Source organism: Daucus carota, chromosome 8 (genome assembly GCF_001625215.2).
Source record: "Daucus carota subsp. sativus chromosome 8, DH1 v3.0, whole genome shotgun sequence".
NCBI lineage: Eukaryota > Viridiplantae > Streptophyta > Magnoliopsida > Apiales > Apiaceae > Daucus > Daucus carota.
Genome location: NC_030388.2, coordinates 22954434 through 22978946, shown reverse-complemented (window position 1 = coordinate 22978946; position 24513 = coordinate 22954434). Strand labels below are relative to the sequence as shown.

The 24513-nt window shown below is 35.1% G+C and overlaps 4 protein-coding genes and 1 non-coding gene across 9 annotated transcripts; 2 read left to right on the top strand and 3 right to left on the bottom strand.

The window, feature by feature from the left end:
* The first annotated feature begins 8449 nt into the window (after positions 1-8449).
* Positions 8450-8986, top strand: LOC108198377 (probable transcriptional regulator RABBIT EARS). The gene has a single exon (XM_017366131.1). It carries the CDS (start codon positions 8450-8452, stop codon positions 8984-8986), a length of 537 nt encoding a protein of 178 aa, XP_017221620.1.
* A 1925-nt stretch (positions 8987-10911) lies between these two features.
* LOC108199107 (LOB domain-containing protein 33) lies at positions 10912-11978 on the bottom strand. Its single transcript, XM_017366851.2, has 2 exons — positions 11615-11978; positions 10912-11524 (listed from the first exon to the last, which is right to left on the bottom strand). Exons 1-2 carry the CDS (start codon positions 11891-11893, stop codon positions 11156-11158), a joined length of 648 nt encoding a protein of 215 aa, XP_017222340.1. The 5' UTR covers positions 11894-11978; the 3' UTR covers positions 10912-11155.
* Positions 11979-12567: 589 nt separating this feature from the next.
* Positions 12568-23200, top strand: LOC108199190 (thaumatin-like protein). Of its 4 annotated transcripts, XM_064082899.1 has the most exons (4): positions 12568-12699; positions 12804-12995; positions 19206-22238; positions 22325-23200. In XM_064082899.1, exons 3-4 carry the CDS (start codon positions 22169-22171, stop codon positions 22996-22998), a joined length of 744 nt encoding a protein of 247 aa, XP_063938969.1. In that variant the 5' UTR covers positions 12568-12699; positions 12804-12995; positions 19206-22168; the 3' UTR covers positions 22999-23200. The 4 variants fall into 4 exon arrangements, with proteins under 4 accessions (XP_063938969.1, XP_063938968.1, XP_017222414.1 ...); XM_064082898.1 differs by lacking the exons at positions 12568-12699; positions 12804-12995 and adding an exon at positions 17640-17777 and having other exon boundaries at positions 19578-22238; XM_017366925.2 differs by lacking the exons at positions 12568-12699; positions 12804-12995 and having other exon boundaries at positions 17825-20143; positions 21013-22238.
* TRNAK-CUU (transfer RNA lysine (anticodon CUU)) lies at positions 13488-13560 on the bottom strand. The gene has a single exon. It is a non-coding gene; the product is annotated as a tRNA-Lys (tRNA).
* Positions 13704-17461, bottom strand: LOC108199189 (uncharacterized). 2 transcript variants are annotated; one of them, XM_017366924.2, is made up of 5 exons: positions 17356-17461; positions 15382-17260; positions 14389-14590; positions 14111-14307; positions 13704-14027 (listed from the first exon to the last, which is right to left on the bottom strand). In XM_017366924.2, exons 2-5 carry the CDS (start codon positions 17156-17158, stop codon positions 13936-13938), a joined length of 2268 nt encoding a protein of 755 aa, XP_017222413.1. In that variant the 5' UTR covers positions 17159-17260; positions 17356-17461; the 3' UTR covers positions 13704-13935. The 2 variants fall into 2 exon arrangements, with proteins under 2 accessions (XP_017222413.1, XP_017222412.1); XM_017366923.2 differs by having other exon boundaries at positions 15382-17445.
* Positions 23201-24513: the final 1313 nt, after the last annotated feature.

Genomic DNA, 24513 nt, shown 5'->3' with positions numbered 1-24513 from the left:
ATAGGCGCTTCGGAGTCAGAAGTGGGACGGAAGTACGATTCCGTGTATCAGACTTCTCATCGAAGTATGCCTCGAAGCATGAAATAAGATAGAACTCTTATTCTTGTTGTTGACGTTTATCCGAACTCCTGAATATTTATCTGCTAGAATCAGATGTATTGTAGAATTCGGACTTGTAACTAGACCTCTGACTGGGCCTCTATTAATTAACTACGAAATTAATTAATACTTAAGAGCCTCGGGCCTTGTTTAACTGGGCTTTAGTATTCTTGGGCTTTTAATATCTAATAACAATTAAATATTATTTCTGACCCATATCAATTGTATATTATTATTCTTTATTTGTTTAATTGCCAACTGCTTATGTGATAATTTTTTAGATGTACCTATTTGACAGTAAACAATACTTGTCCTTTGTTTATTTATTAGAAGCTTAATAGTGTATCAGGATTATTAAGGCAGTTTTAACTTTGATCTCTAAATTGTATTGATTTTTGTGAATTTCTTAACTGTGTGTTGGTTAAAATCTTATTATTTTTTAAGTAAGGATTCACTAGTTAAATTGTATTGTTATATATGTAATTGTCATGACATGTGCTATGTGCTGATTGCTTTTGATTTCTTGTATAGTGTGACTACTCTGTATTTAGCTCCTACTACTTGTATTTAATTGTGTCTTGATCCAAATCTGTGCTTGTGTAGTAAAGCATTTCAATTATGCTTAAATTTGTTTGCTTAATTAGTTGTGCCTCTTATTGAGGGCGTAAAAATTGGGCCTCCTAATTGAGGGCGTAAATTGTACCTCTTTATTCAGGGCGTTAATTGTGCCTTTTTTGAGGGCGTTAATTGTGTCTTAATTAAGGACGTTAATGATTTATTATTATGCCTTAATTAAGAGCTTAATTGTCTCAATAATGAGTTATCATGATTGTGGGAATATTTTAAAATAATCTGTTAAATATATCGACTTATATTGTTCTTGTTTCTCTTGCTTATTTTCAGGATTTTTGGAAGAAGACCGGTTTTTATTTTCGGACATTAAAATTTTATTGTCTAAATTTCCCCGGTCATCTTGCATGTCCGACGGTTAGATAATAAGTTTTCTTAAATGAAAAAATTATCACGGTGAATTGCCGATCCTCGTTGAGATTTATTCTCATCTTAAAAAAAAAAAGATATTCAAACGGAAACTACAAAATAAATCAAAAGGCCTGCATTTAAACTGAAACCATTATGGGCCGAATGTAGCCCAGCTCGAGAACACTACCCAAGATTGTTGAAAATTCAAGACGCATTAGTGTTTTAATTAATGAGAAGTCTCAATTTCAAAAAAAAAAAAAAAGGAAAAAAGATATATTTGACATTTCAGATGCTCGTTTATAATAATTTAATATGTACGTGTTTTTTTTTTTGTTGACAAAATGCGTTTATGAAAACATGGAAACGCAGTTAGGAAGAATCCCGAACTGATAATACAAGTTGATTTAAAAATAAAAATGAGCCAAAATAACTAGTCATTTTATTTTCAGATTGCTTAACAAACAGAATATAAATATTCTTGACAATAAAAATGATTATAAAAGTTTCCAAAGCAATACGGCCGACACCAACATTCTTGAAAATAGTAGCGTCACAATTGACCTCCGCACATAAAAAACAGGTGATAGTCCTGTGTTCATACCCGTCAGTCGTCAGGTACGCCAACTAAGGGTGGGGTACAGATATCCACATATATTGAACAATTTTTCGTTGTGAAAGGTGTGTTCTTGTGATAATTACCACCATTTCAGATTCAAAGCGGGTTTTCCAGATCTCTCAATCCACCAATTGAATCATTATCAGTTGACAAAAATAATAAAATAAAACACACCAAAACATACTAAAACACACCAACCACTCCAAAAAAAAAAACACAAACCACTTCAAAAATAGAGACATAAAACATCCAAAATAATGGATGCAAGAATTAAAAATCTCACCCAAAAGATGAAGATTATTGAAAATTATTATAACAGAAAGTTAAAAAGACAAGAGAAAGGTGAATATGAATCTCCTACCGTGACTAGGGTTATTTAAATTGAGTGTAAGGCAAAGGGAGGAGGGGGAGAGGAAGCGGCGGGTGAAATTAATCATCAATGTATAATATAAAGGAGGATACGAGGGCGGTGAGCTGGCGTGTTTAAGATTGTTCGATTTTTTTATAATTTTCTTAAATTTTGAAAAGAAAAGATATTATAATCTAAAAATCAGGTTCAAGGATCGTAAAGGTGATACAATTCGTTTTTTTATTTAAGATTCGTAGAAGGAGTAGGATTTTATTTATTCAACATAATTATCATAAAACAAATACAGTTCATATTTAAGATTTGCACGCTAATACAATTCTTATTTTAATTATATATTTATAAAGGAATTATTAAATAAATAGAATTCTTATTTTCAAAAGTTATAAAATTTATAGTATACTACCTTTTCATTATTAATTTTTAATCTGAGTATTAGAATTCTTTTATCGATCAATCGATAATCGCAATTACTCTCAAAAAAGAAAAAAAGAAAAATGGGTAACCGGAATTAATGGCATCAATATCAATGTACTCATATAAAATATAAAGGAGAAACGAGTGGTATATAGGTGAACGTCTCTCAGATAGTTCATTTCTATTTTTATAATTTTCTGAAAATTTTGAATTATGAATATAAAAATGTTTTTAAATCATCCTTTTCAGTTTTGAATATATTGAAAGAAAGTTCGAAAACTGTCTTTTTCAGTATTGGATTTTTTTTTTAAAACTATCTTTTTCAGTTTCGGACTTATTGGAAGGGAGTTTCGAATTGTAAAATTGGTAAGTTCTATTTTTCTAATTGTTTAAGATATTTGAAAACTATTCAAAACTTTTGGAAAGAAATTTAAAACTATAACAAATTTACAAGTTATTTGAAATTTGATAGGTGTTAAATTAAATTTCTAAAAACATTCTTGACTAGAAACAAGAAGTTAGCAATTAAAGATAAAAATAATACCTTCCATATATTCATTTATGCTAAAAGTCAAATATAAATAATATAGATTATTTTAGTCACTATTAGAATCTAACATGAATTCACGTCTTTGTATTAATGCATCGTAAGGAGGAGGGTATAATCTTTTTTTCAAACAAGTTGCGGATAATGACAGATAAAATATGCGTAGATCTAATTAATATAAGAAGGTACTTAGCAGTAAATTAATAAGAAAATTTGTAATACAATACAATTAAGTTTGATAATGGAAGTATAATGAGATTAGTTAAGATCTAAACAATTAATTATTGAAGAAAGCTACGGATGGCCTTTCCCACGGATAAACTGTTATAGCATGTGGATTCGAGATCCCAGTCACTAGTAAAAATAAGTAATTATGCCATCAAACTGAATAGCACATATAGCAATAGCACATATAGCATGCGATTCTGATTTATACGTATATAAGCTACGGATGGCCTTTCCCACGGATAAACTGTTATAGCATGTGGATTCGAGATCCCAGTCACTAGTAAAAATAAGTAATTATGCCATCAAACTGAATAGCACATATAGCATGCGATTCTGATTTATACGTATATAGAGTTATAGACCCCGTTTCTAGATTACTATTAGTATATGCTTAAGTTCTGTTTTTAAAGTCGGTTATGCACTTTGACCCCGTTTCTCCATCATTAATTACGATTCCCTCGGGGTGATTCACAATATTGTGTTTAAGACTTAACTAAAAAATACTACCTCCATCCCAAATTAGATGTCCCGTTGACTTTGGGCACGTAACTTTAGGTGCATTGACCGTCTACTTCCGAAATTTATTTTTTTATTTTTTCTTTTATAAATGAAAATTTCATATTTTAATTTTTATTTGCAAAAATAAAATTTTAAAAATAAGTCACGTATCTATGCGGTCAATGAATCTTAAATTGTGTGCTCAAAGTCAACGGGGTCATCTAATTTGGGATGGAGTAGTAATTTTTTTCCAGTCTCGAAAACATGATAAAATATAATGTGATAATTTCTTGGAAAAATTCTTATTTCCCGGACCTAATTTATCAAGCACTCTCTTGAGTCACCCGTGGTACTTTTTGTTTTAAGATAAGTGCCCACTTTTTAATGTAAATAATCTTTTATATATATACACCAATATTTATTATATTAATTGAATATCAGTATCTATGATATCCTGAAAAACGTGGAATGATAATATGCAGATTAGACTCAATCTTAAAAATAAAAAATAAGGATAATTTTAGGAATATGTCAAGAAAGCCTGATGAATAGGTAATTTAAACTATTTAGTGTACAAAATAAATTACTATTTCTAAACGGAAGTAAAATTATACAAGGTTGTGTTAACTTGAATGAAATGAAATGGGGATGAAATAGAATCAAAGTTATAAAAAAAAGAAAAATATGAAATAATAATGAGTAAAATGAGTTTTCTGAGCATTTTTTTCCACGACATGTGAATTAAATTTCTAGTTCGAATAGTTGATGAATGAAATGATTAAAAAAAAAGGATCCGAGAACGCATTCTCAAAAAATAAATTTATAGACATTTTTTCTAAACACCCGTTTAAGTGAAAATTTCATTTCATTAGTAAATTTATCTAATATTGTATTTGATTTGGATGAATGAAAATGGATGGAATAAAATTTGAACTTTTGTTTAGTTGAATATTTAGAATTTCATTTAATTTACAAAATTCGGATATATCTTCAATTTTTATAGGATACTTCTTTGTATTTTCTGTTATTTCTTTTTTATTTTCAATGATTATATTTCATCGGGTCGTCTATCATCTCAATCAAACACAAGATAAATCCCGGTAAAGATACAGGTGTTTAACTGTGAATATATTCCTAATTATACTTATTCTATTCTTTATGACCGACGACTAAAACTTAAGTTCAACTCTAATACCCGTGACTAGTAATTTGACTAATTAGTATCTTGTACATAATTGCAACTTATAAAAACAATTTATTTAAAGCATATGATTTACAATATAAGATGGGTTTGGACTTTGGATTTAATCTTTACCTACGTAGCTCGGAATTGGAACTGATAAACATACCGATAAAAAGTTAGCATAAGAGACATAAATTTCGAAGTTGCTAGTATATACTCCCTCCGTCCCATCAGGTTCTTTACAGTTTTCTCATTTGGCCGTCCCATCCATTTCTTTACATTACAAAACTTTCCTAAAATAGTTAATGGGTCCCACCACTTTCCTACTTTTTCTTACTTTTCACACAACTTTTACTCCACTATCTCTCTTTTATATATTAAAAATCAGTGGGTCCCGCCACTTCACCCATTTTTCTTTCTCTTTTTCACTACTTTATACATATTTCTTAACCTCCGTGCCCAAACCCAATGTAAAGAATTGGGCGGGACCGAGGGAGTAACATGATTGAGAAATACTAATAACTTTTGTATCCTCTTAATTTAATATCTTTGTTTGTGTTCAGTCAAGGTCTAATGTGTGCTGACGACGAATAATGGGTATATGGCAACGTAGCTGAGGAAAAATCCAATCCAACCACCGATTTATTTAAGGCATTATTTGACTTTAGCAAATTGACATGACTCTTAATTAAATTAAATTAAACTATATATAAATCCCCTAATGCAACCGTTTTAGTTTTAATTAGCACATTAATATGCACTTATATCTGAGAAAAAAGAATATAATATGTTTTTTCTGATATAATTACTTATATTTGCAAATTGCAAGTAAAAAAATGTTGAACTCTCCTTGAATACTATATGTCAAAAAATAATATGTAAATGTAAATTATTTCGAAAAATATTCAATTATTTTCACAATAAAAGTTCAGCCAAACATTATCATAAATATATATTATTACTAAAATAATACTTATTCTAATAAAATGACAAATACAAAAAATCTCAATATTTTTAAACTTTTAAAGAAAATGTTAGCATATGTTAATCTTTCTTAAAAATAAATTCTTTTTTGAAACCTCTGTCTAAAAAAAAAAAGTTCTTTTTTGAAGCCTTATCTGTTTTCAATTGCAATTTTAAATCTTACTATTACTTGGGGAAAAAAGAAATGTATGATTTAACCATCAAAATAGATTTGAGTTTCTAAAATAACTAATCTATATAGATATATTGATGTTCCGATTCCTGTTATATGGGATAAACCTAACACCCCTTTAGTACTACTGAGATATGGCGGCTGCAAGAAATAAAATTCTAGCTCGACTAACGTGATCTCTTCTTGTATAGAAATGATATATAATTAGCTCCTTGGCAAAGAAAATGATTTAGCTAACTAGTCATTATTTATATAATTATATGCAATAAATTGAATAATAAATTAATTAATGCTATTATTAATTTAGTGTGATAATTCACCTTAATGTAAAGAATTTATTTGTGAGATGTTAAAAGATGATATGATGGAAGTTTTTTTTTCTCTCTTCTGCCCCGCCGCCTTCCTCTTTTCATCCCCGACGGGGCTTTCATCGGTTTTCTGGTGGAAAACCCCAAATCTTTCCGTTTGATTGCTAGTTCTTTGATTGTTCTTAATTTTTCATTGATTTTCTTAATAAATCTCTCTTTTCGGGGAAAGTTTTCTCAGATCTATATCACCGAAACTTTCAATTTTCGTTCTTATTCGCTCCCAGAAGGCTTTTTGGATTTGTGAGTGGATCGATTATATTATACGCGTCGTGGTGCAGAACTAATTGTTTTAGTTTGTAGTTGAATTTTCTCTAGTTTGTTTTGATTATAGTTTGACTCTCCCTGTTGAGAGTGTGTGATTTTTCTCTCCTTCTTTTGTGAGAGTTGATTTGGATTCATCGATAAAAGCTTTCCGGAATTGCATTTGTGGTTGATAGCTCAAACAGAATTTTTGAAAAAGATAGTCAACACAGGGCAAGAATCTATACATGTACCATCGTCAATTTCAACATTGCTTATTTGTCCCATCTTGGGTATGAAGACAGGCATGTTAATTTTTTCTATGTTTGTTCGACTCGATCATTCTTATAGATGCCGTTTGACTATTATTTATTAAATTATCTCCTTTTCTTTAAAAAAAAAAAAGATGATATGATGAAAAACATACAGATGAATGATATTCTGATTAAAGTTTTGATATTTGATATAATTCAAAGATTAATATTTTTACTTATAACCAAAATGAAGTCCACACAACTCTCACAAAAGCATGAAGATATCTTTTTTTTTTCTTTGCCTTAAAAAATATATGAAAACTGCTTCCCTGACAACATTAATTTTTGATCTAAACAATATTCTAAAGAGCTCTTAAGTTTAAAAACATCCTTTATCTAAAAACATATTCACAAAAACTCTTTTTTATCTTTATGCTTTCTAACCAGTGTTGTAAAAAGCGGGAATCGGACTTAATCGGTGAAGTTACGGAACAAGGATTAATCGGGGATTAATTGAATTGATTGGGGATTAATCGGATTGATCGGTGATTAATCGAAGATTTAATCAGTTCGGCGAGCTACGGAACATGAATTAATCATTGATTAATCGTGATTAATCACCGACTTTTAAGAAAAAGTTTCTAACTGGTGTTTACCCCAGCAAACAAAAACAAGGAGTTCGCATCTTTAGGACAATTCAGTATATGACATTAGGTTTTCAAATTATATCTTCATTATAGCACTAACAGATCAAACGTAGACCAAAGAGTAATCTTGTCTTCGACGGAACCCTAGCCATTAAAGCAACCATAACTGCACTATTATCGTGCATTATGACTGCAATATGCCAATATTTACAACCGACGAATGCTTTCGACCGACAAATAATCTGCCCGATAAACGTCAGGAAGTGCTCCTGTGTGTGACTGTGTAAGTGTGAAGTCGGAACTCATAATACGGTGACAATTACACGAGCTGCTTTACTTGGGCCCCCCAAATGCAATACACTTCCGATCCGTCTCCTTGAGATGTATACATTAGCTGATGGGATTCTACCCGTATTTTGAAATTCCGTTAAATTATAATTTAATAAATTATTTTCACCTTTTTAAATAAAAATTTATTGTTTAAACTTCAAAAGAAAAATAAATTATGGAAACAGATTTTATATATATCTTAAAATGCATGTCGATCATTCAAAAATAGAAGTATAAAATATAATGGGACAACGAGAGTATAAAGCAGCAGGCTACCAGCAATAGAAACAAAGATTGATAGCAAAATGCTAAATCATATAACATCACTGATATAACTACAGTGAAAGATCCAAATGAGGGCACACACCACCTTCCAAATCATGGAAAAATATAGACTTTTGCATTATTTATCTTTTCCTACACTCAATCCAATCTCTTCTCAATTATATATTCCAACCTCTAACTACCTCTATACTCTTCATCTTCACCACCACATATATCAACCTTGTATACCTTCCATGGAGCATTATTCACAATACTTGAGATCATGGGAAGAACAAGCTTTCGCTGAAGACGTCGGAGAAGGGCTTCTAGGGGGATTCATATGGCCTCCAAGATGTTATTCTTGCAGTTTCTGCAACAGAATATTTAAGTCGGCTCAAGCGCTTGGTGGTCACATGAATGTTCATAGAAGAGACAGAGCTAGGTTAAATCAGCCTCTTTGTTTAAAAACTGGTGGAGCTGATAAATTTTTTAACTCGAAATCTCCAAACAGCTTGTATTCTGAAACAGAGGCGGTTAAAATAATTCAAGGTACGAAGAAACTTGCATGCAGGAACCCTATATTAAGGAAAGAATCAGCGGTTGAGACTGGCTTATCCGTGGGATTAAATTTTTGTGTTGAAGGAAATCGAGGAGCTGAGCGTACCGGTGTCGGTGGTGATATTAAGAGGCGGAGGACGGATTGTTTACTGTATATAGATTGTTCAAGTAGTGATAAGGACGGCATTGACCTTGAGCTTAGGCTCGGGGATTCACCGACGGTGCTAAATTAGTCGAGGTAGGCGTAGGCTGATATGTATATAGTCGATGCTGGAAAATTAAATCTATACATGTATGGTTCTCCCCGATTTCTCTTTTAGATGATCTTCGAGAACTCTTCTATATATTGGCTCTTAAGTTAAAATATTTGAGGATGATCGAGCTTTGAACTAATCTTTAATGAAAATCATTAAAAGTATCTAATATGTTCTCATTTTTAAGAGTTTCTTTCCCACTGCTAATGAGTTTCATTCCATATAGAAGGTAACCTTCAACTATTTTGGTCCTAACTGTTATCAAGGGTCCGGTTCGAATATGCACGTGTATATGATCAACAATCATTACCCAAGGATATGCATGTAGTTTGCACACGATGAGCCTGTTTGTTTGGCAGAAGCAGAAGCTGCTTCTGCGTTTCTTGACCCGTTTGTGTAAAAAAGTAGAAGCACTTTTAAGAAACTGAGAATCCTAACTTCTCTTTCACAGCTTTTGCTTTTTTCTCCAAACACTTTATTCACTTATTTACTTCTCACTTCTGCTCCATTTTTCTAGTTTAACCAAGAAGTCACTTCTTTTAAGTTTATCCAAACGGATTACTACGTTTGTGCACCGCCACACATAAGGGTGTAGATCTAGTTGAGACGTGAATCATCTAGCAGTTCAAAACATTGTTAGTATCATCCTTGCTGGAATACCGTCGCGGCATCCTTTCAAACCACATCGATGATCTTTAATGTATGTTTCTCGCTCCACGTGTCTCAATTTAAATGCCTCTTTTGTTAATTTTTTAAAAATTAAAAATATTAAATATTATGACTTTTTTCAAGTCTGGGCGCACATTTTTTTTTGAAGAGTTAGATTGCAAATTGCACTCCTACACTTGGGTCCGTTACTATTTCGCATCCCCTGGCTATTTTAAGAGTTAATTGCAAATTGCACTAGTAAGAGGATGCGAAATGCAATTTTTAAAAGTATGTATACTAGAGTGTGTTTGGGCTCAAGTGCAGGGGTGTAATTTGCAAATAACTCTTATTTCAATACTCCTTGTATTTGAATATCTTAGTCTTGATTTTTGTTGTAAATATTGATAAGTTAATGTAACATATTATGTAAGATGGTGCAAGAAGGAAGCTTGCCGGATAATTTCAAACAGAACTACTAGAACAACTGTGACTGTATGCACCATACGTATTCTTTGGAAAGAAGATGGTATTTTACAGACGGATGCAGCTTGAAAAATTTACAATTTCTTTCATCATTTTAAAAAGATCAATTGGCCTGTGGAGAGGAACACGACGTTGGAAGATGAACCTATAGCACTGTATTGGTTAATAAATCAAATGCTAACCTTTTCAATCGTTTCTGTTTGTCATGCAATATTTTTTAATGGCGATCTGTATGAAATCCATGATCGGAAGTTCGGAATTACCCATGACCTTTCACCAGGCTATTAACGAATTTTTGAGAATAACTTTTGACATGTCAAGATGGACATCATGCTTGCCATTTTGGATATTATGGATCTTGTTATAGTTTGTTGCAAATGTCGTCTGAATTTGGGAGGAACAATGAGCAGAGACGGATGTACAGAAGGGCTTCCCTGGGCTTAAGCCCAAGGAAGTTTTTCTAAAAAAAGTTTAGTAGTTATATATAATCAAGTAAGTCCAAGCCCACTATCAACTAAGTCCAAAATCAATATAATCAAGTAGATTCAATGGGTGCAGTTCTCATTTTTTTTTTCATTCCTAGCATGAATGAAAGTAGATTTTTCTTCGTTATTCACTTGTCAAGCCCACTCCAACCCAAATTACTGGTTCCGTCCCTGACAATGAGTATCTATCTGATTCATTGTTTATGGTTGAATCAATTTTAGTTGTTCATTGTTGAAGTCAAATAAATCAGAACAAATTTTCGCCTTTAGTTTTGAGGCTTAAGAGACTTAATAGAACAAGATTTACTTAGCTGCGCGTGTACTGTTTTTTTTTTTTTTGGTGGTGGGGGGTTGGGGTGTTACATTGATGGTGTTGGATGAAAAGTACATTGTTCATGAATCTTAATTCTTAGCCTGCAAGTATCGATGATCATGAGGCTTGTTTTCATATGCAGGGATTCAAGGTTTTGCTGCTTATGTGGTTTTTTGCTTGTAACCTTCACCGCTAAACTTTACATTTTATTCTTTAGCTTTAGCTGCTGCAACTGCTGCCCGTCCATAGAAATGGCACATAAATCTCTTGATTCATCCCTCCAGAGACTGACTCAGGAAGGTCTATATCAGAAGGAACATTGTACATGTGTTCCTCACAGCCATATAGAGTAGGAAGAGTGGTATTTATCTGGCAATGGAATTCTTGGTTATCTGCTGTGACCCCTCCGTTTAAAAGCATCTGACTTTGAGTTGCACAATTAGTCATGTTCTCGTTGTTCTGTGAATCAAACTGGAATCCAACACTTGGGTTATTAGTTGCTCCAAATGCTCCATTATTGCGTGCTTGAAATGCTTGATTGGCCATTTGATTATTAAGAATGTCGATCTCATGTTGCAGGCATGCTACCTGCAGTGTAGGTGAATTAGAATTCATTATTTGGTAATGTAATTCAAGAATAACAAATTAGGCATTTTACGACGAGTGACAACACAAAACCTGCTGTTGTAGAGCGAAGACATGAGAGACACAACCATATACAGGATCATGCATCCGAGCAAGTGCTTCATAAGCTATGGTGGCGGCTGCATCACTTCTTCTGTGCACCGGAAGGTGTAGCAATAACTTGGAAACTTTGCTAGCTCCAAACACCCTGTGAACTTTTGCAAAGTGGTTAGCTGACTGATCATAAGAGAAGTAAGGAGCAAAAACGCATTCACTTGTACACTTTCGCCTTAGGAACTTGCATGCTCCACACGAAGAACCAGGACCTGTCATTGTTTTAACCTTTTATTTGTTTGCCTCAATAGCTTTCTACCAATACTATCTTGTGATCTTGTCTTTGTTTTCTGATTAGCTTTCGACTCAGTTCACTCTTTTATATACACTTGAAGGGTCAGTAGGTTTTGCTGTAGCCAAGAGACATTCTCACTTTAGCTAAAGTAAATCTCTTTTAGGTCTGCTTTATGGCAAACATTTGTATTCTGAAATTCGGTTAACGTTCCTAATTTGTACCTCAAAAAGGTTTGTTCCATTTTGAGTACTTTTAGTTATGGTATCTTGATAGATAATGTACTGTAATTTACAAGTTGGGTCCTAGAAATAAGGCAGTGATGGCTAACATTACTCATCTGGAATAGTTAATAGATGTAGAGAGAATGATAGTTAATAGATGTAGAGAGAATGACTCATGCCGATTTATTATTTTGTATGAATACTGTTGAAATATAGCATAAGATCCATTTGGGACATTTCTCTAACACCTTGAGTTTTAGATAGACTGGTTATCAATATGGTATCAGAGCTCTGGTTTGGCTGGCGCCTGAGTGAGGGGAGTGTTGAAATATAGTATAAGATCCATTTGGGGCATTCCTCTAACACTTTAAAGTTTTAGATGGACTGGTTCTTAACGATTGTTTGTTTCTTATTAAATCGAGTGTAGGTGGTGGATAGGAGGGCTGTCAAGTGTCAACAACAGGGCCCTCTGTTGTCGGCCTCACAAAACAAAACCCCCGAAACTGCTTAATCTGGTTTGCTCATCAGCGAGGTAGAATCTCAGGCCGTCCTTACAGATAACTACAGTTGTAAGTTCTTGAACTACTGTTCTTTTACTGCTCCAATGCTCTAGATTTATGTCTGTGAACTACAATTTCATTATCAGAAATTCTTGCTTTCCGTCTTTCTGCAGTTAGAAAATTTGGATTTCGAGTAAAGTGCATGCATGAGAAAAGAACAGAGTCATTGGATGGTGGAGCAGCAGTCTTTCACTTTTGAGTTAAACGATGGAGATGGATTTCTCTATCGTTGTATTGGTAATGCATGTCTTCTTCGGTGTGCTGTGGTAGGGATGCTAGTTAGCTCATGGCCCCTTTTTCTAGAGGTAGTCCCTGGACCAAACTACAATTATTTTAAACTAATCTGTTATATTAGGCCTCTCTAATTATGGTTTATAATTCATCTTTGGATCTATTTGTCAAGTTTTGCATCTAACTCTATTCTTATTAATAGGCTGTATTAATTAAATACCCTTATATTTTGCTTTGAAAGGAGATCATATTCCCAAAGAGAAATTTCGTTGGGTTAGAATGCAATAAAATCCTGCTAAGCCGTCCTAATATCTCGAGGTTTTAGAAGAACCGGTCACTTGATACATTGAGAGCATGCATGTCCGCTCAGCTTATTTTGTTAGAGCAACCAAACAAGAAACGAGGCCCATTTTGCTAAAGATAGTTTGGCCTAGAGAACCCCAGATTTAGGGGAGGTAGATGGATTTGCAAAAACAAAATCCTGAACGTACACACCAACAGGCTCTTCTATAAGATACTCAGCGACAAAGTGCATACTCTAAATCAAAAAAAAAGAAAAAATTGGTCGCCCACCGTGGGGCTCGAACCCACGACCACAAGGTTAAGAGCCTTGCGCTCTACCAACTGAGCTAGACGGGCTGATGTTTAGTTTTCTTTATAAATATTAAGACAGGTTCCTGACACTATATTATCATTTTTCTGCTCACATTCATATTCAACAGAACAATACAGTACTGAAAAAATCAGAGTAAATTATTGGGTGATACTTAGCAGATGACTAATGCTGGTTCAAATATAATGCTTCACTTCTCATTTTGAAAAGAAATCATCTTGCTTTAATGTACTTGTGCATCAATCTCAACTTGCTACACTAATTTGCAAGTAACAAGAAGTTTGAGCAATATCACAGCTAGTCTTCACTAGTTTAAGCTGCTTGACCTTTAACGATAAACTACCTCTTTAAACAGATCCTCTAAAATTTTTCCGCCAATCGGAACATAACAAATATATTGACTACACTGTATTGTCTTCTTCCCTGTCTTCACCATTTTCGCCTTCACTATCTTTAACTCCATTAAATACCTCTTCATAATCATCAAATCCAGCTGCATGAGGATATATCAAGTTAGAGAAGATCATTGTATTTTGGAATAGTTTTAGATTTATAAAACGCAACTATGGTGATTACCTGCACCTAAGGCCTCTATATCCTCAATTTCTGATCCTAAGAGTGTCATGTGGCCTAAAGGCGGGACAACATTCATCCAATCCGCGCTGCCAGTGTCCTCCATACCTACTTCATTCTCTGTAACCCAATCCTCGCTTGTATTAATGATATCACATGAAATAGGATCTGCAGCATCATGTTCTCTATTCTTCACAGCCCTGCAAGGTAAAGTAATTATACATAGGCTTTTAACAAACAAGTGAACCTTTGAAAACATATACAAACTTCCATTTACTTACATTTGCCTCAGCCGCAAATTGTACTGCACAAATACAAGGTCAGTAAGCCTCTGATGCTCTAAGCAGTTCTTTGTTTTGTCTATCTGTTCCAAGTAATGTCTGTTTGGCTTACAACTCATCAAACTGCAAGTTTGACTGAGGACACGGAGAGCCAAACGCGACAAATTTGGACAAGCACCTCCATAAGTTGACCACCACTCAGCTAAAGCAAACAGAACTTATAACAATTAGCAGATGATGAAGAAATGACTTCTGTGTCAAGATCTAACAAAAAACTTCAAAACAGTCGCCACATGAAGGAAGCAAGTAAGATCCAAAAGTTTCTGAAAAGCATGACTAAAAATACAGAAAACCTACGAGACAGCCAGAAAAAGCTCGCTACCTACATAATATTATAAATCACAAATTGAACTATACTGGAGAAAAGTAACTATTTAAAACACTGATATAATCACAAATAAAGACCAATGAGCTTGCTGGTCAAATGGAAAATCCCATTCATGTGATTTCTTGCTTACAAAGTACTTATTAATAGACCGAGCTGTGAAGTAAAAGATGTTCATGCCAAGCAACCTCAGATCGTACTATATAGCATATCCGCGGGCAAACTGGTCAGCATACGATGCCGCTTCCTTCAAACACTAGATAACTTTGGCCTTTTTTGTGTGATGTTCTTCCTTAAAGGTACCTAATACCGTTTTCTTCAACCCTTTAAGTTAAAAAATCCTAATACATGAATGTACATAATGATTCCTACAAAGATTTAGACTAATGCTTCTTGCAACTTGCAATACTTCTAACCTACTCCATAGTTGTGTGGTGATTGTGCAAAAAACATATTACTTCCGAATTTTAAAGATCTCGTAGATTAACTTCTGAGCTCTAAGTGATCACTCTTGTGGAGCAGAGAGAGGGAGTAGTGACAAAATAAAAAAGCAAGGTCAGTGCATAAAATATAGATAAGAGCAAAATAACACTGAACACTACAATTACCAGGAAGTAATGTTTCTCTAGCTCTCATTGCCATATTCCGGCCAAAATCTCCAGCAGCATTATGGTATGATGTTGTTTCTTTCATTATTTTATCTTGGATTTTTGGATCAGGAAACATCTTCTCTACACAATCAAACACTGAGGATGGAATGTGGCGATGTATAGATCCTTCAGTACCGTAGAAGAACTTGGGGTTCAGATAAAAACCTGCAGCATGAAGTGGATGATGCTGAAGATGTTCCCACCTGCCATCTATAATATTCCAATAAACTTCATATTCCTTCTTATCCTCAAATTCCTTTCTAATGCTTTCTTTTGCTCGATATATTCCAGCATTAACATACCCCATTGCAGGTCTCTTCTCACTACTTACTATTCTCAAAAGCCGCAATAATGGATCTGTAAGACGGGTGACAAATGAACATGTTGACCAAAATGACTGATTACTGATATAGTCCAACATGGTTATTCCCTCGGTTTTTTTTGAATATGGGCATTCCATCCACTCCTCTGACGTTACCATGGATTGCAAGTTGGGCTTGATATTCACTAGTCTCTTCAGAGTTGCAAAGTCTGTTGCAGAGCTACTAACCCCAAGTTCAACTAGATCAACTCCATATGTATACCTCCGCATCATATTTAAAACTACACTATGATTGTAGATAAATCTTGATATATATTTAGATTTTTCAAGTATTGAAATGATCCACTTGACTTTTCCAAAATCCTCAAGCATCAGGTCTATGCAGCGAGCTGCACAAGGAGTCCAGAAAACAGTAGGAAAGGTATCACTTAGCCTTTTTCCTGTAACAACATAACGATCTTCAGTATTAGTAATCACTTGCAAGACATTTCTCACTCCAACTTCCTCAACCACCTCCTTGAGCAATTCAAAGAGAGCATCTTCTGAATTCATTATGTCAGTCACGTCAACAAACCTCAAAAATATTGTCCCCTCGGAACAATACACCATAAAGTTTATCAATGTTTTACCCTTTTCTGAAACATACTCATCAACTAAAACAGAGCATCCACTATGTCCCCAATGACTCATGCATAGATTAATATCATTTCTTACTTCTTGAACTGAATTCTTCAGAATCCCACTTCTAAGATCATGATAATTCGGAGCAACAGACACTGCTCCTTGTGAAGCAATCGCATCAAGCATCGGTTGAAAATATACGGAGTTCACTGCATCTAAAGGCACACCAACATCATAAAAAAACCTTCCTATCGCCAAATGAACCTGATCATTCACCCTCTTCGAACCACCTCCCACAACATCCAACGGAATGACATCCAAACCTGTATTAGCAGCACCTTTCTTCGCTCCCCTCTTCTTCCTACCTCTCTTCCTCGGACCATCCTCTAAAACACCTGAATTCGGATCAAGCACATCCACATTCGGGATCAAACTCACAGCACCACTCAAATCACACTGACCCGACAAACCATCAACCTCACTAGTAGAAGGATCAAACCCCGAAATAACCTCCGCAAGCTTCTGCTTCTTCCTCTTTTTCGCCACAACACCTCTCAAACTCTCTTCCATAATCTGCTGAACATCAGGCGGGACTCTAAGGCACGTCGAGGCATTACCCTTATGCCCCGCAAGATGTTCCTTAATCCTATGAATCCCACCACCCTTAAACATTTTAGTACAATACACACACTTAAGCTGAACCCTATCCCCATTCTTAAACATCTGGCAATGCTTCCATGCTGGGTCATGTTTTTGTGAAGTCACTGGCACAAGTTCCATACTAGATGACATTTCTAACAAACTTACAATCTTTTTCACAAAACACACAAAACCAACAAAAATCACATCCAAATACAACAATCCACACTGTTTCTTGAATTAATAATGCAATCTCTATCAAGAATCAAGAAAAGTAACATGAATTTCAAGAATTTAACTTTAACAGCAACAAAGATGGTAACTTTACAATCATGGGGTAAAAATATTACCTGGGCTTCGATTGATTTTTGTGGGTTTTCTTGTATGTGAATTTTGGGAGAGAATTTTGTGTGTGTAGTTGTATAGAGATATAAAAGACCCGGGTTAGGGATTGTAATTGAGAAGAAGAATCGGGTGGATTACCGGATAAACCGGTTAAGGCAAGTGGTGAATAGCCAAAATGGATCCGGGTTACCTAAAGTTCCGGTCTATATGTGGTCAGTTTTTTTGTTGGGCCGGTTTTGAGGGATGGAGAACCAGGAGTTTCGGTTGCCTATTTCGGATCCGGTTTTGACCTGGATGGACCGCTTAGGCTTGCAAATTAAACCGTCATCTTCGATTGTCCGGTGGATTGAATTCTTCAAGGTTGTTTTTTTTCTTCTTGCCAAATAAGATCTTGATTGATGTCTGGATGAATGTAGAGATTTATCAGGTAAGTATTAAACATGAACCTCTCGTAATTTTTACTTGTTATTTGTTTTTGTCTGTGTTTAAATTTGTTTGTATGCAAGAAATAAAATGAAAATGATATTTAGCAAAAAAAAAAAAAAAAATAAAATGAAAATGATCCGTTTTCTTGTGTAACTCTTGAAAATGAATTTGTTGTATAGTAGCAGAAAAAACGTTTGTTGTATCCTTGTCAGTTCAGTAAACTTGAAATAGGTTTGAGAGGTTCTTTTTTATCTTCCAATACAGGAGGATGACAGACGGAAATTGAATTCGAGTACATTATACATTTTACATTTCCCTGTAATACTAGGTTTTCTCCCGGCCGTGATGCTTAATTTTGTATCTAGTATCGTCAAGGACTAAAAACTCTATAATACTTTGGTCCTAATCGAATCCTTACTGCCTCGTATTATTAATGTCGTTCACATTATAACATTGTCGACTTGACCTACACCTTAAAATTCTTTGGCCAGATATCTTCGTGCATACATTGGTCCAATTGTATCCTTGCTACCTCTTATAATTAAAATCTAATGTATTGAAAAGGGATAATATATTCATACGCCCCTAAACTAATTCACTTTTATTCGATAGGTCCCTAAACAAAAGATTCCTCAAACCGGGTCATTAAACTTTTCCAAATGCTGGAATCTAGTCCTTCCGTTAAGTAGATACTAACAGAGTTAGAATCTTGCTGATGTGGTGACACATCACCCGCTGAATCATGGTGACATGACGAAATTCACCTGCTGATTCTTACAGACATTAAAACAATGAAATTGTACAATTAGTAAAGCACAGCAACTCAAGTTCATTCTTACTTAAAACAGAAAATGTTATGGTAATCTTCACTCCCATCACTCCCATCATACTTTTTGAAAGGGCAAGGAGTCTGAGATAAGTTGATGAGCACAGAGAGAGATAACTTTTTTCCCCCTTCTACTGAACTGAAGTTTTGGTTATCAATACACACACCTTTCTTATGTATACAAAAACTTGTTTCCCCATAATCTGTAAAACAAAAACGGGGTTAGGGTTTATAAGTGGAAATTGGGGTTTTTAATTTGTAAATTAATTGTGGTTGATTGGTTGTGTGTGAAAGGAGAAGGGCATGAAAATGTGGGGAGGAGGCCGGAGTCTCGCGTCGGCGACGGAGACTCACGGCGGCAGAAGGGGAGAGAGATAGGCGGCGGTGGTGAGCTTGGTGCGGGGAGGAGATTGAGGAGGTGAGGTGTGCGTACAGGAGAGAGAGAGAGCAACGAGGGAGGTCGCCGGAAATTTCTCCGGCCAGGCGGTGGCAGCGGCTAGTGAGGGAGATGAGGGAGAGAGGAGAGATGGGGGAAGGAGTTTTTTTATATCATCCTTTTAACTTTAGTTTCATTTTAATTTCATTTTTCTTTTTTTAATGTAGGTACAAATCAGCTGGTGATGTGTCGCCATGTCAGCATGATTCAGCGGGTGATGTGTCACCACATCAGCAAGATTCTAACTCTGTTAGTATCTACTTAACGGAAGGACTAGATTCCAGCGTTTGGAAAAGTTTAATGACCCGGTTTGAGGAATCTTTTGTTTAGGGACCTATCGAATAAAAGTGGATTAGTTTAGGGACGTATGAATATATTATCCCTATTGAAAAAGCATGTAACTTGTTGTACAATATAATTCCATTTTCTGGCATAGTCACTGAAATTGAAAATGGTTATTGTGTTATTCAGATTAGTAAACTTGAAAGAGGCTTGGAAGAATTTAGTAAAATTGACTCAGTGATTGTTTCATTGTACAGTTTAATTGGACCAAAAACATAAAAGGAGCAGCTCCTATAAAGAACAGGAACAAAATCTATAGATTGTTAATGAAAGTTTTTTGTATGAAGATGAGTCAGGGACCATCTTCTCCGTCTTTGATCAAGTTACATATATCAGAGCATTCCACCAAACAATACTGACGAGTCCGGAATCCTGGCCTGAAAACCACTAATGGTTTCCTTACATTTAAAGGGCCTTCACCAGGAGAACCATCGCCACCACGGATGCAGGTAGCAACACACTTTCTAGTGCAGGACTCTGCTTTTCTCGACTTGGGTTTTTGTATCCTGGCCTTTTTGCAGTCTTTACTCTCCACACACGCCCCAGAGAGACTTTGTGGTATGTTTAACAGAGTCTCATCATCTAGTTGGCTTTGAATGTTTACAGCGTTTGATCCCATCACCGACATTAACATTGATGCCGCCGCCGCTGTTGCTACTAAGCCAATTGTCATTGCACGATTGCTGGTTCTCACTGAGTTTACTACTACTCTTTCCTTGCTGCTGTTGTAATCCAAGCTACACTTGACACTGCTTACTCTATGGTAAGAACATGGCATTGAGCATCTGCTGAAATCGCATGATGATACACCATAGACTACCATTCTCTCTTCTTGCTATTTCTTAATTAGCCTGCAGTTTCTTACCATCATTTGCCTTCGAATGCAAACTCCTAGAATCTTCTTGAGAATCTAAGATATCATGCATAAAATCTCCTGAGTGCCGAATTTTTGTATAAACAGTACTCAAGTTTTCTTTTCTGTTAGTGTTGCAATGGGAAGGCATAGATAATTAGATAGATAGAGCTAGCTTATTTACCAGATTTTCTTGAAATTTAATGATCTGCATATGTCCACATAAACATACACCAGATGCTGAGAAGTTGTGGTCCCTTACCTGATGATAACTTTTAGTCTTTGGTAGCTTTTAATATCCACCACATACTATAAATAATTTACAACCAAGAGTTTTTGTGATGGAAGATTGAATTTTTAGGTCTCAAATATGAAGATATTGTTATGACTTATGATTACACTTCTCATCATGATTTGTAAGTTTTACTAGTGCAGTTCTTCGATGAACATCAAGTTCTTCATATGCTCGGATCTCAATTCCTTTGTGTAATTTGTTTCCGAAGTATACTTATTCGAAGCAGATATAGTTGCTGATTTTTTGATGTCATGAATATCAGCATCGAGCATACCCCCGCATAAATAAGGAGTTACCAGCACTCCAGCAGTGTACTGTTGGAGCCTAATTTTTAAGTTTTTCCAGGGCATGTAATTGAAATATTAGTGAGTTTGGGTATGCCATGTATCTTTATTCTGTCTTGTCAGTTTTTTTAGGATTCTTTTTCCCTTTCCTCCATGTGAAGATACAAGGATTAAATCTCTAATTTTCAGCTACTCAGCAGGAAGCACCGAGTAGTAGCACATGTTAATGAGCTCGAGCCCCGAAGTTTTCAATCGAGCTCGAGCCAAGCCTGACAGTGTTCGACTCGGCTCGGCTCGATTACACCCCTAGTAGCATCCCTCCCAGTTGAGATCCATTTCTCTTGTTTCTGACATTCATGTAGTAAGAGACTGGAATATTCTGTCAGACTCTAAAGAAACTGAGATGAGAACAGTTGCTGGATTGTGTTAACCTCTACTTAATGCTTATTTGTTAATATGTTGTCCTCTGTTCCTCACTTTAAAGTTGTAATCATGTACTAGAGTGAGTGGAGTTGTAAATGAAGTATCGGGTTTGTTCATGAATATCTATATTTCAAATTTCACTCAAAATCGCAGGTCGGATTAGTTATGGTACCATGTTAAGTTACTAGTTTTTTCAAAGTACGAGGAGAAGAGTTTAATACATAAGCTTATGTGTTATAGTGGATAATGAAAACCTAACAGGGCTCTATTGGTATCAGGAGGATCTTCCCTTTAGCATGTCAGGAGGATCCTGTACTTGACACTGGTGTTAATAAAACAGCAAAATCGCCTCCAATGGATATCAAATTCGAACTTTTAGCCAAATAACTTTTTAAGTTTCAGCAAACATTGTGAAATTTCAACCGTAATTGTAAGTAAACTCAGTGTGCGTGTGCGGTTTACATGTATTTTAAGGTGTTAAAAAAATCAGATCCAAATATAATTATTTTTTGCAAAATTTATATCAAATAAAAGTAGATACTAAACTTTTATTTGATATGAGAATTGAATATTTTTATTGAGTGTAGATATTATTTTTTTTACACCTTAATATGCGTGTCAAAAAGACAAACATCAGTTAACGGGGTATTCAGATTGTCACATGTTTAAAAAATGTTATCAAAAAATTAAATTGTAACCATTAAATTATATTTTATTTAACTTTGAAATATGTGAATCCAATACCCCACATTTAAATGTGTACACAGTATACCATATAATTTTATTAATATTTTATATGGTTATATTCGTAAAAAGGCATAGCATGCACCATTTCTTAAACCGCTACTCCTGGAGTCATGGTGTCATGCAGTGACGAGCATTGAGCAGTTATAAAACCACCACCAAGTCATTATCTCTGTCTGCACTTTCTTCATGTCCTCAACAATGTCTCCCTCCACTCTTTTCTTCCTCTGCTTCTTCTTCATAACTCTCTGTTTTACTAGTAAGTTCAATCTCTATTCCGCTTCTTTTAATGCTATTTGATAAGATTTGCTTGCAATGTAACTACTTATTGATGTGTTTTTACAGATGGGATTCAACTCAAGATACTAAACAACTGCAAGGACACCATATGGCCTGGAATCCTCGCGACAACGGGCCACCAGACGCCTAGCCATGGAGGTTTCCGCCTCTACAGCACCGAGAAAGTACTAATTGATGTCCCCGAAAGATGGTCAGGGAGAATATGGGCTAGACAAGGCTGTTGCTTCGACAACAACTCGGGTAGAGGCTACTGTGAGTCAGGAGATTGTGGAGGTTTTCTGCATTGCAATGGAACAGGAGGAACTCCACCAACAACTCTGGTGGAAATGACATTTGGAACCTGTGAATCCGCTTTGCATTACTACGACGTGTCGTTGGTTGATGGATTTAATGTTCCAGTGGCAATGAGACCGGAAGGTGGTGCAGGCTGTGACATGGTGTCATGCGCAAAGGACTTGAATGTGTTCTGTCCTTCGAATTTGGTGGTGAAGAAGGATGGGAAAGTGGTGGCTTGTAAGAGTGCTTGCATGGCTGCAAGATCAGATAGGTATTGCTGTACAGGGGAGTTTGCTAATCCGAAAATTTGTAAGCCTAGTGTTTTTGGTCATCTGTTCAAAGCCATGTGCCCTAGGGCTTATAGTTATGCTTTTGATGATTCCTCTGCGCTCAAGACTTGTAGGGCTTCCCGGTATGTTATTACATTTTGTCCTCCTAAGTGATGTAAACATGTCACTGAGATTGTTAAAAATATCTATTGTAATTTGATTTCAGATGTTTTGTAGTAATTTTTGTTGCTTTCAAGTTGGATATACCGGATATGTTTGTCTGATTTGTTTTTTTAGCGTCAAATGAGAAGTACACTACAATATTTGATGACTAGCTGATTTTGTAATTGCAAACTTGACATGTCAAACAAAAGCAATATTTGAACTGCTTTTAATGGGTATATCAAAGAAGAGTATCATCACTGGTAAGCAAAGCTACAACTTGAAATGAGTTCAGAGGCTAAAAGTAAGATTGTGGAGGACAGTGAAGGGTCAGGTTTGGGAAGTTCTTGATCAGTACCAAGTGTTCAAGAACTAGCAAGAAATGATTCTCAGAGTGTTCCCGAAAGGTACATAAAGAAACTCGAGGACAGACCTTTGCACATCGAGACCAGTCAAGTTTCAGACGAATCCCTGTCATAAATTTGTCAAAGCTTGCAAATTGAGATGAAAGCCAAAGGAGAATTCTTGATTTTGCTTGCAAGGAGTGGGGACTTTTTCAGGTATGATTCTTTATATGTGTGTGCTTTTAAAAAAATATAACAAAAAACAAAATTGTGTTTATCAGGTAACAGATCATAGGATGTCAGATAAGGTTTTGCACAGAATGAAAGCTGTTGTAGCAGAATTTTTCACACTTCTCCTAGCAGAGAAGAAGATGTATTCCATGGAAGTTAATGACTTTCAAGGATATAGACAATGCAATGATGTCTCAGATGAGCAAAAACTTAATTGGAATGACTGTCAAGAATTTCGGAACTGTTGAGTAGGCAGTGATAGAGAAAGGAAGAGAGGGAGTGATTAATCGAATTTCAAGAGAAGAGAATGATGACCAAATTCCAATTTTTATCACTTCAAAAGTTAATAAATTCAGGGAAAAGGTTCTATATCTAAGGGAATCTTAAACAAATCCATACGAGAAATGCTAGGGACCACGTTCCAAAATTCGTTCTTTAATGCTTAGATGACAAAAGTTGATTGGATATTCAGTACTCCCTCCGTCCCTAAATACTTTTCCTGTTTGTACTTTTCACGTTTGCCAACACACATTTTTGATCGTTAATATCTTTCATTTCGTAGTAGCATTAAATATAAAAATTTCACCGTATTAAAGTACTCGTGAATACGAATCTAACAAGATCACTCATGACTATATTTAGTTTTATAGATTAGATGTAAATTAGTAATTTGTCTCATGTTATGAACAGTACCGACATCATAAACAAGAAAAGAAAAAAGAAACGGAGGGAGTATTTGTTTTCAAATGCTTAGTTGACTAAAGTTGATTAGATGTTTATCTTAAAAATAAAAGCTCCCCCATGTATGCACGTGGATAGCATGAACTACATGTTTAGTTGACGAAAGTTGATTGGATGTGTATCTTAAAAATAAAAACTCCTCCGTGTATGGATAGCATGAACTAAATCACGTCATTTGACATTGGAGATCTTTCCGGAACCTTTTCAGGTT